The sequence below is a fragment of the Bacillus rossius genome, chromosome 5 (assembly GCF_032445375.1).
Source record: "Bacillus rossius redtenbacheri isolate Brsri chromosome 5, Brsri_v3, whole genome shotgun sequence".
Taxonomy (NCBI): Eukaryota; Metazoa; Arthropoda; class Insecta; order Phasmatodea; family Bacillidae; genus Bacillus; species Bacillus rossius.
The window spans coordinates 8,705,860-8,724,378 of NC_086333.1; the positions used below are offsets into that span (position 1 = coordinate 8,705,860).

At 36.1% G+C, this 18,519-nt stretch overlaps 1 protein-coding gene across 2 annotated transcripts in view; it reads left to right on the forward strand.

Annotated features, from left to right (window-relative positions):
* Positions 1 to 18,519, forward strand: part of LOC134531575 (sodium/potassium/calcium exchanger 4) — a 758,952-nt gene that overhangs the window by 167,992 nt on the left and 572,441 nt on the right. For both annotated transcript variants that reach the window (XM_063367287.1, XM_063367288.1), the window contains exon 3: positions 8,599 to 8,796. In XM_063367287.1, coding sequence (XP_063223357.1) covers positions 8,599 to 8,796 — 198 coding nt within the window. The remainder of the gene's footprint in view (positions 1 to 8,598; positions 8,797 to 18,519) is intronic.

An 18,519-nucleotide genomic window follows, 5' to 3' on the forward strand; every position in this document is an offset into this window, starting at 1 on the left:
ATTTTTAATAATAAAATTTTTGTAACAAAATACGAACACACATATATAAAACCAGAGGTCCTCTAGAATTTTGATTTACAAGTTCCAAGCAGAAATTGTTTATTGTTAATTTTATTGTATCAAAAATCATTCATATAAGAAAAAAGAATATGTATATCTCAAAAGATGTAACATGAATACACCCTATCATATCCATTAAATATATTTTAAGTAATCCCTAAATAAGACCAAGTTTATTGAGTGTCGCAATACGCAGCGTGTTTCAAAGCCCGCCGGCCGTGAAAGATCAGTACGGCTGCAGTACACTGCAACGCTCGGGCAGCTTTAATGAGGCAACTAATTATGCTAGACTCTTTATAAATATACTATCTTAAAGCTAAAAGTATAATTAAAAACATTTATTTTGACATTTTTTCGCATTGGGCTCTTCAAACCGGTGTAAATCGTATTTTTATCTGGGTGGCAAATATAAAAAAATATATGTCGTTAATTAATCGCTTTATATCATATCTTAAATATTAAATATTTAAATTTTTTCTAACATTAATGGGTGTATTACAGTTTCTAGATTATTTTGGTAAGTTTACGGACAGTCAAAATTAAAAACTGTATAAATGGGTAGCATTTTAATGGACTAATGCAAGTTGCTGTCACCTAGGACTTAAATGCAAATTTTCGGTGATAACGCACAAGGTCTACAGCGGTAAACTTTCGGTATGTTATTAAGCATAGTCAACTCTACCACAGTACAAAAATTCAGCTTTGGACAAATTTTTCACAGGTTGTCTTGGTTTCCTGGAGTAACACGAAAGTCTACGCGGGGAAGGGCGGCTACCTGATCCGAGAATGAAGGATAGGGCGAGATGGGAAGCGAACATAAGAGCTGGTTGGAGAGAGAGAGAGAGAGAGAGAGAGAGAGAGAGAGAGAGAGAGAAAGGCGATATTGTGGAAGACCTTCGAAAGATTCCCGCTAGATGGCAGGCCTCAGAGCTGCAATCTTCGACAACCTCCCCTCACAGAAGCTCTCTCGCCACTAACTTGCCAAATCTCACCCGCTAGCTTATATACGTGCTGGCTGGCCGTACAGTAGTAATAAACAAGCATTTATAAAACACTTAAGCTCATTTCCAACAAATTCTGACGAATGACTGTTTTTTGTCCTGCACCAATCCCCTTAAGCCGTGAATCTACCAATGTCAAAACAAAACGCTGATTTCAAACAATTTTGATTAAAATCTATTAATAAAGAGCACAAAAAAGTAGTATGTAAATGGGAATACTGGCACAGGCGCCGGCACGTGGATTGTGATTGTCGGTCCGCCATCTTGGATTGTGACGTCACGACGGCCATCTTGGATGAGCGTAACGGGACATAGCGTAACGGGACATAACGTAATGGGACAAGTAGATCACGGCTACCATCATGGATGACCGTGACCTTGACTTTGACCTTGACCTTTTAACTGGTATTTGACCCCGGCAGTCATATTGAATCCGCCATATTAGATCAGACATCTTGGATACCGTCGACTTTGTTTCTGTTATTTGTTCCTAGATAGCGCCAGCGTCACTCTTGATTTTTTTCTGTTCCACTGGAGGCCGCCATCTTGGATACCGTCGACTTTGTTTCTGTTGTTTGTTCCTAGATAGCGCCAGCGGTGCTCTTGAATTTTTTTTGTTCCACTGGAGGCCGCCATCTTGAATACCGTCTACTTTGTTTCTATCGTTTCTCCCTAAATAGCGCCAGCGGCACTCTTGATTTTTTTTCTGTTCAACTGGAGGCCACCATCTTGAATACCGTCGACTTTGTTTCTGTTGTTTGTTCCTAGATAGCGCCAGCATCGCTCTGTCTTATCACATAAGGTCAATGTTTCATTACCTACCAGAGCTATTATGGTCCTTATCGACATATTAAATTTAATTTTTTATGCAAAATACATTGGAAGCACTGTGATTCGAACCAGCGCAGCTCTGATCTCTAGGTTGGAAAACATACGCCTTTGACCGCTCGGCTATCGAGACATTTACCAGACTAAGAATTAAATAAGGTATATAAAAAAATAACATGCATTTTCGGACTTGAAATTTTTTTTAATTTTAAGTAATAATAGCACTTCCTGTTCGAGACATAACCACCATCTTGTATTATAACTTCACTGTTGCAATTATCGTTACGCCCGCAATCATTAAAATCCACAATTTTTATGTCAGAAAATCAGGAAAATTTTTAAAAATCATTAAAAAATTAAATAATCGAATTAAACAATAAAAATCTTATAAACCACTGTTGCAGTTATCGTTACGGTCGCCATCTTGGATTATATATATGATGCATGTTTCGTTTCGTCCATCCATCTCGGTTGAGTACGATGTCATCGTTACACTTTATGTTACGATCGTCATATTGGATCCTATTAATATTGCAATTACCATTATGGTCGCCATATTGAAATTTAGACGCCATCTTGAAAATCCGTAATTTTTATGTTAGAAAATCGGCAAAAATTCCAAAATTCATCGAAAAAATAACTTAATTGAATTCTGATTGATTATTACGATTCACGTCCTTGGTTAGAAACCGGTAAGGGCGAAAATTAAATAAATAATAAAAACGATCAAATAATTCCTCCAGAGAAGCCACCTACAGACTGACCTACCACCAATATCAAGGTATATATCGTCAGCTAGTATGACGTCATGTCCGCCATCTTGTCATCGTCCGCTGGAGACAATCATTATGTTTTTGTCGGCTAGAGTGTGCTGGCGTCATTTTAATATAATTTTCTGTTCACCATACCTTTAATCTCGTCTATTGGCATTGAACTTTGTCATTGAACTTGAACTTTGACCTTGACCTTGAACTTTGACCTTGGCCTTGAACTTTGACCTTGATCTTGAACTTTGACATTGACCTTGAAATTTGACCTTGACCTTGATTTTTGACTTTGACCTTGACGACCATCATGGATCCGTCATTTTATGTTCAGTACATGATACCACGAGCTACCACATGCTAGTGGTCATTGACACCATAATGTTTTCGTCTGCTGGAGGACACCATCATGTGTGTACTCGTCTTACCATCATGCTAGTTTTATTCTAACCTGCTACAGTGCAGTAATCATTTATTATTACTGAGGTGCCCGCCATCTTGAAATTTGGGAGCCATCTTGAAATCATGTAATTATTTAGTTAGAAATGCGGGAAAAATTCCAAAAGTCTGTGATGAAATGAATTATTAATTTTCGAATTAAATTGATGGATTCTTGTCCACGGTTCGATTCTTGTCCAGTGACAGTTGTAACAAATTATTAAATAAATTTTAGATTCTGTTTTCCATTACCTTTCGCAGAGTTTATTAATCATTCACTCTACGAAAAACAACTCAAGACAATATACCTGGCCATCGAATTAAAAACAGTGGCGATTAGCCTAACATGAAAGTCTAATTTTCATTAATCTGAATAACCTATAGGCCGTTCATGTACAAAGCCACACATATAGAACAGTTGTCTTCAGTCCATGAGACCGAGTCATGTCATCAGACGTATAGGCTAGTCATTTCAGGTCCGCATGACCTTCGTCGTTAGCTAATTATGTTCAATCAATCCATCGTGACATTTTTTATGCATACTAAAGGACCAAGTGACCTTGAAAAATATTTTAGTAACACCAAGAGGTTTAAACTAGTAAATATTCAGTCACTAAATTTTGTACTTCACACAAACAAAAAGGAAGCACCGACAACGAAACTACAGCACCGCAAACGATAAGGCAGCACATTTGGAAGCACCGACCACGAAAAGGCAGCACCAAAAACAAAACGGCAGAACCGACAACGAAAAGGCAGCACCGCCAACGAAAAGGCAGCTCATTTGGAAGCACCGAAAACGAAAAGGCAGCACCATCAACGAAAAGACAGCACATTTGGAAGCAGCGACAACGAAAAGGCAGCACCGTCAACGAAAAGGTAGCTCATTTAGAAGCACCGACAACGAAAAGACAGCACCGCCAACGAAAAGGCAGCTTATTTGGAAGCACCGATAACGTAAAGGCAGCACCGACAACGAAAAGACAGCTCCGCCAACAAAAAGCCAGCTCATATGGAAGCACCGACAACTAAAATGCAGCGCCGCCATCTAAAAGGCAACTCATTTGGAAGCACCGACAACGAAAAGGTAGCACTGCCAACGAAAAGGCAGGTCATTTATCATTGACTCCAATATTCATTGGCTCCAATATTCATTGGTTCCAATATTCATTGGCTCCAATATTCATTGGCTCCAATATTCATTGGCTCCAATATTCATTGACTCCAATATTCATTGGTTCCAATAGTCATCGACTCCAATATTCATTGGCTCTATCAGTTATTGACAACATCAGTCTTTTGGTACCAAAAGTCTTTTCAAAAGGCTCCATCAGTCTTTTGGCTCCAACAGTCTGTTGGCTCCTATAGTCATTGGCTCCAATAGTCTTTGGTTCCAATATTCATTGGCTCCAATATTCATTGGCTACAATATTCATTGGCTTCAATATATATGAGCTCCAAAATCAATTGGCTCCAATTGCTCCAAATGCTCCAACAGGCTCCAAAAGCCTCCGTCAGTCTTTTGGCTCCTACAGTCTTTTGGCTCCTATAGTCATTGGCTCCTATAGTCATTGGCTCCAATAGTCATTGGCTACAATATTCTTTGGCTCCAATATTCATTGGCTCCAATATTCATTGGCTCCAATAGTCATCGGCTCCAATATTCATTGGCTCCAATATTCATTGGCTCCAATAATCATTGGCTCCAATATTTATTGGCTCCAATATTCATTGACACCAACAGTCATTGACACCAACAATATTTTGGTTCCAAAAGTCTTTTGGCTCCAAATATATTTGCCTAGAATTCTTCGAGTCTAAGAGACTATGAGACCACATGTCTACGAGTCTATAATGATCTAGCTGGTTACGAGTTATACATGGCTTACGAGGCTACAGAGCTACGAAGCTTCTAGTACACAAGTTTACGTGACGGCGAGGATACAGGACTACAAGTCTGCATGAGTACTTGACTACGAAGCTACTCGTCTACAAGGCTTCAGTTGCCGCATCTGTCTTCAAAGGAATTTTCTCTTTTCGTTGTCTCTGCTTCCAAATGGGCTGCTTTTTCGTTGTCGGTGCTTCCAAATGTGCTGCCTTTTTGTTGGCGGAGCTGCCTTTTCGTTGTCGGTGCTGCATTTACGTTGTCGGTGCTTCCAAATGAGCTGCCTTTTCGTTGGCGGTGCTGCCTTTTCGTAGTCGGTGCTTCCTTTTTGTTGATTGCGTGAAGTACAAAATGTAGTGACTGAATATTTACTAGTTTAAAACCTCTTGGTGTTACTAAAATAATTTTTAAGATCACTTGGTCCTTTAGTATGTATAAAAAATATCACGATGGATTGATTGAATATAATTAGCTAACGACGAAGGTCATGCGGACCTGAAATGACTATCCTATACGTCTGATGACATGACTCGGTCTCATGGACTGAAGACAATTGTTCTATATGTGTGGCTTTGTACATGAACGGCTTATAGGTTATTCAGATTAATGAAAAATTAGACTTTCATGTTAGGCTAATCGCCACTGTATTTAATTCGATGACCAGGTATATTGTCTTGAGTTGATTTTCGTAGAGTGAATGATTAATAAACTCCGCGAAAGGTAATGAAAAACATAATTTAAAATTTATTTAATAACTGGTCAAGAATCGAACCGTGGACAAAAATCCATCGATTTAATTTGAAAATTATTAATTGATTTCATCGGAGACTTTTGGAATTTTTCCCGCATTTCTAGCTAAATAATTACATGATTTCAAGATGGCTCCCAAATTTCAAGATGGCGGGCACCTCAGTAATAATAAATGATTACTGCACTGTAGCAGGTTAGAATAAAACTAGCATGATGGTAAGACGAGTACACACATGATGGTGTCCTCCAGCAGACGAAAACATTATGGTGTCAATGACCACTAGCATGTGGTAGCTCCTGGTATCATGTACTGAACATAAAATGACGGAACAATGATGGTCGTCAATGTCAAAGTCAAAAATCAAGGTCAAGGTAAATTTCAAGGTCAAGGTCAAATTTCAAGGTCAAGATCAAAGTTCAAGTTCAAGGTCAAAGTTCAAGGTCAATGACATAGTTCAATGCCAAAAGACGAGGTTAAAGGTATGGTGAACAGAAAATTATATTAACATGACGCCAGCACACTCTAGCAGACGAAAACAATATGATTGTCTCCAGCGGACGATAACAAGATGGCGGACATGACGTCATACTAGCTGACGATATATACCTTGATATTGGTGGTAGGTCAGTCTGTAGGTGACTTCTGTGGAGGAAGGATCTGATCGTTTTTAATTTTTATTTTTTGCCCTTACCGGTTTCGAACCAAGGACGTGAATCGTTATAATCATTTAGAATTCTATTAAGTTAATTTTTCGATGAATTTTGGAATTTTTCCCGATTTTCTAACATAAAAATTACGGATTTCCAAGATGGCGTCTAAATTTCAATATGGCGACCATAATGGTAATTTCAATATTAATAGGATCCAATATGACGATCGTAACATAAAGTGTAACGATGACCTCGTACTCAACCGAGATGGATGGACGAAACGAAACATACATCATATATATAATCCAAGATGGCGACCGTAACGATAACTGCAACAGTGGTTTATAAGATTTTTATTATTTAATTTGATGATTTAATTTTTTAATGATTTTTAAAATTTTCCCGATTTTCTAACATAAAAATTGTGGATTTTAATGATTGCGGGCGTAACGATAATTGCAACAGTGACGTTATAATACAAGATGGTGGTTCTGTCTCGAACAGGAAGTGCTATTATTACTTAAAATTAAAAAAAAATTTCAAGTCCGAATATGCGTATAATTTTTTTATATACCTTATTTAATTCTCAGTCTGGTAAATGTCTCGATAGCCGAGCGGTCAAAGGCGTATGTTTTCCAACCTAGAGATGCTGGTTCGAATCACAGTGCTTCCAATGTATTTTGCATAAAAAATTACATTTAATATGTCGATAAGGACCATAATAGCTCTGGTAGGTAATGAAACATTGACCTTATGTGATAAGACAGAGCGATGCTGACGCTATCTAGGAACAAACAACAGAAACAAAGTCGACGTTTTCAAGATGGCGGCCTCCAGTGGAACAGAAAAAAATCAAGAGCGACGCTGGTGCTATCTAGGAACAAACTACAGAAACAAAGTCGACGGTATCCAAGATGTCTGATCTAATGTGGCGGATCCAATATGAATGCCGGGGTCAAGGACCAGTTAAAAGGTCAAGGTCAAAGGTCAAGGTCACGGTCAGGGTCATCCAAGATGGCCGCCGTGATCTACTTGTCCCGTTACGCTGTGTCCCGTTACGCTCATCCAAGATGGCCGTCGTGACGTCACAATCCAAGATGGCGGACCGACAATCATAATCCACGTGCCGGCGCCTGTGCCAGTATCCCCATTTACATACTACTCAAAATCTTTAATTTAATAAAATCGCCTGAAAATAACAAAAAGGGTTATCATTTAAATATAATATATGGCAAAATTGGACCCTTTTTGCATGAAAAATATTGCATGAATTTGCTCAATACGAATAGGCATATCATAAAATTTAAATTTGCATTTAAAGATGCATTAAAATAAAACTGTGTTTCTTGAGATCATATTAGAATGAGAATCTTTGAATATAACACAAAAATTTTATTCTTTCCAAGCACTTGAAAAACCAAAGTATCTATCACCATGAAGGTAAAGATACAAAACAAGCGTCACCTTAAACATGCATAGGAAACCAGCGATATAATACTCTATCAAACACAATTTCAGTTCCGTGAAAACTGATTGTGACTAAATACCGATTTGAATAACAAACATATAATGCATGTAACCTCTGTCATTGAGACAGCTGAAGGAAAAATTAACAATTCTTCATTCTTGCTGATGTTGATGTGCTTTTCTTTCGCCAATTTATTTCCTGCGGTTTTGTGTACTACTGTCACTTAGTCCTAACTTAACATACCATCTTGCACTTGGCACAAACCAAAGTGTCTTGAGTAATGTTGATTGCCAAAGGTGCGTTGCCGCTAGCAGCCACGTGTCATCAGTCAAAGTGTTTCTTCTTTACTGTATGTAAGTGAGAACAGTTTGGCGTGGTGTTAATTGCCAAAAGTGCATTGCCACTAGCAGCAACATATCTTCAAAACGTGTCTCTAATGTAAGTTAGAACAGTTTATGTATAATGTTCATTGCCTAAGGTGCATTGCTGCTAGCAGCCACATATCTTCAGACGTGTTTCTCGTTTAGTGTATGTAAGTAAGAACTGTTTATATAATATTGATTGCCAAAGGGGCGCTGCTGCTGGCAACCACATATCTTCAGACATGTTTCCCGTTAAGTGAATGTAGGTGAGATCTGTTTATTTAATGTTGATTGCCCAAGGTGCTTTGCCGCTAGCAGCTGCGTGACTTTAGTCGTAAGTGTGAAATATTTAGTGTATGTAAGTGAGAACAGGTTGGTGCGGCTGTTGCAGGGCTGGACGACGAGCAAATCTTCGAAGTGAACTGCACTCCGCCTGCCATAGACGACTTTCCTCGAGACCTGTTTTCGGAGAGGCAGCGTCAAGATGGCGCCCTCGCGCTGCATGTGCTCGGCTCGCTGTACCTGTTCGTGGCGCTGGCAGTCGTCTGCGACAAGTACTTCGTGCCTGCTGTCGAGAAGATATGTCAAGGTGACTGCAGGACAATGCTTACTTATCACTTCTGAACATTGTATAACGCACAAGTTAGCACAACAGTTGCACTAGCTACACGATTATATTATTTTAAAGTTTATCATTTAATCTCATAAAAATAATTAGTGATGATCTTACGATACATGTTGATATAACAACTAAAGAAACCATTTTAGTCAATGCCATATTTTTCTAGAAATTATGAAACTTGTCTGGAGGTGTGCTGACACGATGCTCTTACTTCCCTGTCTCATGTTTCTGCTGAACTGAAAACACGCGCTAAGTTATGTTCACATGTGTTTCTTCTTGAAGAATTTTTTTATTAAATTTTAAGTCTCTTGCGCTGTTAGTCTATTAAAAATGTAAACACAGAATAACTAATAATATACTTGATGTTTCAACCATGAACCTAAGTGAGCAACAATGGAAAACTGAAATTAGGCTTGTCAGTTCCTTGTTCGAATCCAGATCCGCTAGAATTCGAGGCCCATTTTCCCTACAAAGAAGTGAGTATTATAAGTGTTAACTACTTTTTTATTCGGTACTTAGTGCTGTCGAATTCAGCAAATTCCTAGTTAACTTAAAAGACTACAGATAACACTTCTGACTGTGACTATATGAAGTTGCAATTATAAATCAAATCAATAATTTACATTTAAGAAGAAACAAAATGTTCCAAAAAATGTGTCATAAGCAGCACTGTAGTCTTATAACTAAATTTTGTGTAATTATTAATAGTAAAATATTTTTTTTAAATATTAATGTGCATTTATATACATTTTGCATGAGGATAAAATGATCAGTATATACCCTATTAAGTATTAATGTTTATTCACAGATCATGTAGGTTTCTTCCATGTCTCCTGGTGAATTGTGTCAAGATTTCCTTTCCTTTTACTATAAAATATTAGTTTTACTGAAATATATATTTGATTTCTGATTTTCTGTATCCAAATAAATGCTTAAAGTATTTTAAATCAGTAAACACTTAAACATAAATTATTTATTAGTAATTCCTTGTAAGTTATATAAATTATATCAAACAAGAGATACTACACAAGTAGAGGTTTCTCATCCATGAGTTATAGCGAAGCCCTTATTATCTTGCGACAGTGAGATAGCATCCTCCATCCAAAATAAAAACTAAATCATACATTCTTCAACACAATGTGTAGTGATATACTTTGGTAAGGAGCAAAAATCCTAAAACCCAGTCATTTCGTTTATGATGGTGGTTGTGATCACCATTTTTCTTAAAGACATAATATATACTGTTAATATACATAGTCTGAGATGAATGTTATATATTAAATTAATCGTCTCACCATTGCGGATTAAATGGTTCAAATAAAGTAATAATACTTTTGAAAAAATAATACTAAATATCTTTTCTTCTATCAAAATTAATTTATTAACTCTATCATAAACGTCACAGGACAATACATTTTCAGATTCCTCATTAACAAGTAATAATCTCTTCTAATCAAGTCAATGTTTGCGAATTCAAATTTAAAAACCTGCATGGAAGCAGATATTTTAATGTTTGTGTATAATTACATCTACTTTTACTGATACAATTTCAAATTTGATTACTTTGAGGAATGAAGTTTTCAGAATTAAAATAATAAGCAGTATGCTGCTAAAATCATATTTATTGAAATAAAGCCAGGCTTTTCAAAACTAAAATTCTTAAGAAAAAAACTGTATACCTACTAAAAACAGAAACTATATACAAAGAACGGAAACTATATACAAACAACGGAAACTATATAAAAAATGGAATCTATATAGAACAAATGGAGCCTATACATAGATATACGGAAAACTATATACAAAAACGGAAAATGATTACAAAAAACGGAAACTTTAAAACAAAAATGGAAACTATATACAAAAAACGGTATCTATATACAAACAGCGAATACTATTTTCATACCATCATCTTCGGAAAAACCCAGCATTACTCATGTGCAGGTCATGGAAAGTCTGTGAGGGGTGGGGGGTATAAACTTAACAGCCTAACCACTTGCGAGTCAAGAGCGAGTGCAACCACTAATGACGTAAATTATTAGAGAGATATGGAAGCAGATATTTTAAATATTTACGTATATATTCGTTTCCATAAGGTTTTTTTAATGAAAAAAAAAACAACACATGTAGCCTTAATCGTGCACGATGATATTATGCTACAAAAGAATATGACGATTCATGTTTGTAGAGTATTAGATGTGTTCCCTCTCCACGAGTGATACTATATCCAACACATAACATGTTACGTTTCAACTTGATGTCTGATCGCTATAGTGTATACGATGCAGTTACAACACTCAACTCCACCATTAGCCTACTGCCTTTGCGAGTCGCACTTAACATCATATGAAAATAGTATAGTTTTAAAAGTGGTAACAGAAATTCTAAGTAAATAAAATATAAAAAATATTAAAATATTTTAAATAAAAAACACACACCTATACACCCTCTTCACACTTCACTAACACAATGCCATTAAAGAGGATTTTACCGCAGTACTATCCTAACTTTCCATCAAACGCTCTATAAACAAAACTAAGTATTCGCGCTCACAGCTCCAAAGTAAATAGTTCGGGATATGTTACTTATTACCCCCACCACTCCCACTGCAGCAATATCCTCCTCAGTTAGAGTAGAGGTGTTCACAGGTACATCTGCAATGTCTCCCCTGGACTCTTCGTCTTCGTCAATCGCAAGAGCCTCCCAGCTAGCGCAGGGTTCCTCCATAACAATCTCCTCATAGCTAACACGACACATCTTACTAGCTCTGTTGATAGCTATGAATGATACGTCCTAAGGGTGCAATGGTTCTCCCAGCGCACGCACCTCTGACGCACGCACGACCTTTGACGTCAGCAGACCTACCCCCTCCCCCTCATAATGCTCCTTCTCAGCCCTAATAACTGTGTCATTTTGTCCTGTATCCACATGTACACAACCTCGTAATACCATTTTAAGCACCTTCTACAAGCATACCGGACTTGTAACTAGTGAAAAGTTTCAAACAGAACAGGAATAAATAAAACATTTATTTAAGACTTACATTTATTAGAATAAAAATTTACAACTCATTACAAAACAATATAACTTATATAGCATCACTGGTTTTATCCCACTGTTTAGAGATATATTAATTAATAGCCACTTCACAAATAAACATATAACTTTCCGACTCATTACATTTTCTACCAAATATGGGTTTGGGTACTTTGTAGACTGAATTTATTACTCGAACTAGCTGCAATACCCGGCGTTGCCCTGGCTGAACACAGGGTGTAGTTAGTAATTGTCTTCTTAATTTGAATATCGAGTGTGAAAATTAATTTATATCACTTTCAGATCCCGACAGACGTTGTTCTCCAGTTTATAGTTATTTACCTGGTCTGTATGTAATTTATACTTTATAAAGCAATATAGAAAAAATCTGAAAAATAAGAGATTACTAATATTGAAAAGATTCCATTATCTAGCTAATGCTCGGCAGGCATTGCAATATCTCATTCAGTTTTGTTTTGTAATGTGTTTGAAGTAGTTCCACATATACAAATCATCTATATTTATATTTATCTACATCAATATACATCTATGTATCTCTCTATCTCTATTTATATCTTTATATCTACATATTTACTTCCCACTATCTCTATATCTTCTATATATGTCCCTTTATAGCTCTATACATCTATAGGTATATATTTTTATCCAAACCATTTCATTCTCTATACCTCGCTCTATCTTAACTTATCTCTCCGTCTCTATCTCACTCTATATATATGTATATATCACTGTATATCTCTCTTTTTTATATATATAAATAAATTGTGTCATGCTTGCGCACTTATACAACAAAAACAGACGAAGTGCCGCTATATAAAATGAATAAACACATTTTTTTACACGATTCGTGCTCCAACTACTGAAAAATAGTTATACCGTCTCAGTAACCTTCATGGGCATGCGCATAACAAAAAACCAAAATTTCATCGCAATCGAATGAATCGTGTAGGAACGCATACGGCACGAACAAACGAAAATTAAAGACGACAAACGCATCAAACGATGGTGCGTTTAAAATTCAAGGCAACTCTTTCTATTGACGAAGTTAAGAACAAAACTGTTATTAGCGCCTTTATTTTGCTAGCCGCTGCGAGTATTTGGCTCCAAATGATTTCAGTTACAATGCTGCAAGAACTTGTCACGATAGCTAGAAAGGTATTATTATTACTCTTTATTTGATTAGTCATTCATTAAGATTTTTACATCTTTAATTTAGAAGCTGTAGTACGAGAACTCAGCCTTAGCCAGAATTTAGATTACACGAAATAGAACCTTTTTAAATCAAAAATATAATTTATTTTTAATTTTTTATAAACATGCAGACAGTAAGTATGGACCAATGTTAATGTGGTATTGGATAAATTTTCATCATTTTTGTGAGGCATCTAGAAGACCTAACGTATGGACTAATATGTTAGGATATTTTCATGTAGTGTATAAAAAGACTATGTAGGCAAAGGATCTTGCTGGTATTTGTCTTCAGTAAACAGATTGGAGCTAAGAATTAGTCAGTTTAAGCCGATGCAGGACTAAATGTTTATTAGACTGCTTAGTTTTGCAAGTGTTCCTGTAGTAGAGTAGAAATTACATAATAAATCGTATTTGTAGAAAAGGTTTTTTTTCGAACCTGTCAATTTTCTGTTCAATTTATTGATGTGATATTTAATTAATTATTTTTGCATTGAACAGGGATCGAACCAAGTAATTAATGAGAACTTTTTTAATGAATTTTGGATGTTTTCCCGAATTTATATGTAAGTTATTACAGTATTTCAAGATGGCGGTCAATATGCCATATTCGTTTTATTCGAGGCTGATAGTAGAGGAGTTTAAGCCTCTTTTAGGACTTTTCACCATATTTTATTGAATAATAGATTTTTAAATAAAATTAAAATATTTGCATCGGTCCAATATTGAACCGAAGACAGAAACTGATCGAATCAATCAGTATATAAAGTGCAGATTTTTTAATGAGTTTTGTAATTTTCTCCGAATTTATACTTAAATAATTACGACTTTCCAAGAAGGCATCCAAATGTTAAGATAGTAGGCGCCGCAGTAATATCAAACGATTACTGCACTCTAGTGGGTAAAAATTATATTAATATGGTGGTAATGCACTATAGCAGACGAAAATAAGACGGGGGCCTCTAGCAAACGAAAACCATATGGCGGGCATTACGTCATACCATCTGTCGATATATACCTTGGCATTAGTGGTCAGAGGTCAGTCTCTCGGTGGCTTCTGTGGAGGAATGAACTATCGTAATTTGTTTTTGCCCTCAACAGGTTGGAACCGAGAATTGAAGTGCGTTTTTTAAATAATATTTTATTAAAATTTGACTAATTAGTATTTTTTTCCGAAAGTCAAGCATAAAAATAAAAGATTTTGAATATGGTGGCCGTAACGAAAATTGCTATGATTAAATAAAAATTCAAGATGGTGGGTGTGATGTAAAAAATATTAAACGTTTTTATTAAGAATTTTTAAATTTATTTTTGATAAATTACTTATTTACTCTGGCTGGGAATAGAACTGAGGACCAAACTCGAACAAGTAACTAAAAATTTGAAGTAAACAATTTTTTTTTCATTTTTTTTTCATTTTTTTACAAATTCCTAGGTTAAAAATTAAAGAATTTTAATTTTACGAACAAGGTCAAGGACAAGGTCTTGATATCAGCGGCTTAGGGCGGCTTGATTTTAGAAGTCATAAGCCAAGTTTGGGAATTTGTTTTCTTTATAAGGCACAAAAAGTCTTTTGAGATTATTCAAATTCTAATTTTTTTTGATGATTAAAATGGGAAAGCTTACAATTACCTTAAAATTGGGCATGAAATTGTCACTAACCATATATGTAGTGTCAAATAGTCATTTGGAAGCAACTGTTGTATTTCTGTATTTGTGTCAGGATATGTGTGGAACGTGATCCTGTTACAGAAACCAATTACGCAATGGCTCTGTTGGCAGGTTCAATTGCGCAAATTTTACTCTGCTACTTGCGAACACAATCCAGGAAGTTCATTCCTTTATTTCAATGCCTTACAATGAGGGCACACAAGCTCATCGATCCAATAGAAACGGATTGGTCTGTACTGTAATAAATTGTTATGGTGTAACAAAATGTAGCTCAATGAGTATTCAACGAAACATTTATTTGTCTTTTTTCACGATTATTCAAATACATTGTCTCACGATAGGTTTCTACTGACGATGATGTCTCATTCGATGCATAACAACTTCGTTTGCATTTTCTCTATCATCTGGTGTACGTGCTCAACAAGTTTGTGATAATAAATTTTGTTCAAATTCATTTCGTTATTCGGGTTGCTCTGCAGTTAGATTAGATCGCAATTTTTTTTGAATTGTAGCATTGCAAGTTCTGCGACCCAAATGGCTCGGTCTTATGGTGTACAAACTTACCTTCCCAGGTGAGGTTTGGTGAGTAAGAAATCAGCACATTGAAACATGAACCGTATGCTTAATGGTATGTTCTACAAATTATATAAATAAACTAGCTGACCCGGCAAACGTTGTTTAGCCATATAAGTTAATTATAGGGAATTTCTAGTGTAGAAAAAAATAACTAACTTATTGTAAGTGTGTAAGGTTGTGGTATATGACGATGTGGTGAAATATGCATCGAGCGTTGTGAACGACGAGGGGATATAAAAATTAAAAAAATACACCAAAATTAATTTTTATAATTTATTTTAATTTATTATTTTTAAAAATTATATATCATTAATTAATTACGATAGTAAAACTAACAAACAATATATATATAGTGTGAACAATATTTTTTGTTAGCCCATCTTAAGCTAACACAAACAAACTGGATGGTTTACCCACTCGAGAGCATGCCACGTATAATTGTCCGTGCAGTACCCGGCGTTGCCCGGGATAAACACAGGGTGAAGGGGCCCTTTTTCGAAATGAGATGTAGTTAGTGATTGTCTTTTTAATTTGAATGTCAAGTGTGCAAAATAATTTATATCACTTTCAGATCCCGACAGACGTTGTTCAGCCAGTGTATAGTTATTTACCTGTACATATCTAAAAATTGGTGGTCTGCATGTAGTCTAGACTCTATAAAGCACTATAGAAAAAAGCTTTAAAACAAGAGATTACTAATATTGAAAAGATTCCATTATCTAGCTAATGCTCGGCGTGCATTGCAATGTCTCATTCAGTTTTGTTTTGTAATATGTTCGATGTAGTTACACATATACAAATCATCTATCCCTCTCTCTGAATATATATTTATTTCTATCTACATCTATATATCTCTCAATTCATCTCTTTATATCTACATATATACATATATAACTACCACTATCTCTATCTCTTCTATATATAAATCTCTATATAGCTCTTTACATCTATATATATCTTTATCTAACCCATTTCATTCTCTATACCTCGCTCTATCTCAACTTATCTTCTGTCTCTCTCTATCTCATTCTATAGGTATATATAACTCTATGTCACTCTCTTTTATATTTAAATAAATTGTGTCATGCGTGCGCACTAATACAACAAAAACAGACGAAGTACCGTTATATAATATGAAATAAACACATTTTTTGAAACGATTTGTGCTCCAACTATTTCAAAATAGTTATACCGTCTCAGAAACCTTCACGGGCATGCGCATAACTCACCAAAATTTCATCGCAATCGGATGAATGGTATAGAAACGCATATGGCACAAACAAACGAAAATTCAAGACATGACAAACGCATCAAACGTAGGTGCGTTTAAAATTCAAGGCAACTAACTCTATTTATTGACGAAGTTAAGAAAAAAACTGTTATGAGCGCCTTTATTCTGCTAGCCGCTGCGAGCTCCACTAAGCGGGCTGGTCTCACCAAGGAGAAAAATATGAATTTTCCGGACCTTACTATGTGTATGATCGTGTGGCAGACATAGAGGAATGACACTCACTCACTATTTGTATGTCTATGACCTATGATTTTTTCTGTTATAAAATTAAATAATCACTTTTTCACTCCATTAGGGATGAAATTTCATATTAATATGCGGTCTATGTGTTAATCCAGGTAATGAGCTCTTTGTAGGCGGGGAAGGTTGATCAAGTGTTAATTGATCAGCTATCGACCGGGGTTGAAAAATATAAAATTCTATTAAAAATTAGGGGTTGGTGATAGAAGGGTGAAAATTTAGGGTTGTGTGTATTTTTTAATGCCACATTATAAAAAAAATTGCCCAAAAAAATTAATGTTAGGGGTGGACAACACTTATCACTTAGGGGTATGAAAAATAGATAGTAGCCGATTCTCAGACCTACTGAATATGCATACAAAATTTCATAAAAATCGGTCAAGCCGTTTCGGAGGAGTATGGTAACTAACACTGTGCCACGAGAATTTTATATATAAGATAACATCAGGTAAAAGGTAACTGCGCCGACTGGCTCGCCACGTAGCCTTTACAATAGGTGGAAATCAAATTTGAAATAAAATAGGGTTAAAATACTAACATTAAGCACAGAAATTTAAAATATTTTTTAAATCAATCACAGATTATTACGTTTGTATTACAGTTCCAAAATAATTTCTATATTTTTGTTTGGGGCCCCGAAAAACGAAATACAATGTACAATAAACTAGATAGCTTAAAAACTTTTTTTTGGTTATGATAGTGCTTTTCAGAACAAGAATTACAAAAAAAAAATTATTTTATATTACTAAACATAATTACTTTTTCTATTTTATTATTAATTTTAAAAAATATTCAATGTTGAGATAGCTGTGAGGAGGTCCGGACGGTAATTTTAAAGTCCATGCGCCACATGCTGAATGCGAGATAAAATAAATAAATTTATAGAAGTACTAGCTGCCCGACCCGGCTTCGCACGGCTATAGGTACTAATGGAAAAAAATTAAGCCACATCTCCCATTTATAGTAATGGTAAATAAAAAAAAATTCAGTGAAAATTTATTACAATGCTGTATAATGTACCGGAGAGAAAATGAATAGCACCGATGGTTACCCGACTCGTGCACGCAACGTACAACTGATGTACCCGTACTTCGCTACGGCAGTCTACAGGCAGATCACTCTTCCGCCGCTCATAATACATGCCCCTCGTTGTGGGTACGCCACTGCCGCGCGATGCCCGTTGCCATGGAGACGCAGAAGGCATGAACAATGCAAAATCCTGTTCTCATGCAGACAAAGTACCCACTGTTGCCTGGTTTTAACCACCCATTAGATCTAATTTTCGGAAAATGTCATCCTGCGTAACATAAGGAACATTAGGGGCAGGCATATTTCGCGAAAAAATCTGCTCGGCGTCGGCGGTCCCTCTCCCACCCTCCCCCTACCCCTGCCCACTACCGCCACACCTCCCCCTCCCACTCCCGCCACACCTCCCCTTCCCACTACCACCACACCTCCCCCTCCACCCCCCACTACCACCACACCTCCCCCTCCCACTACCATCACACCTCCCCCTCCCACTACCACTTGCAAAATTTCAACGGTGATGAGGACTGCACTAACAATGAAATAGCCGTTGCCATAGAGACGAATGAAGCATCAACAAAGCAACAGCCGTTGCCATGGTGATTTCCTACCAAAAACTGGAAATTAAAAAAAAAATTTAG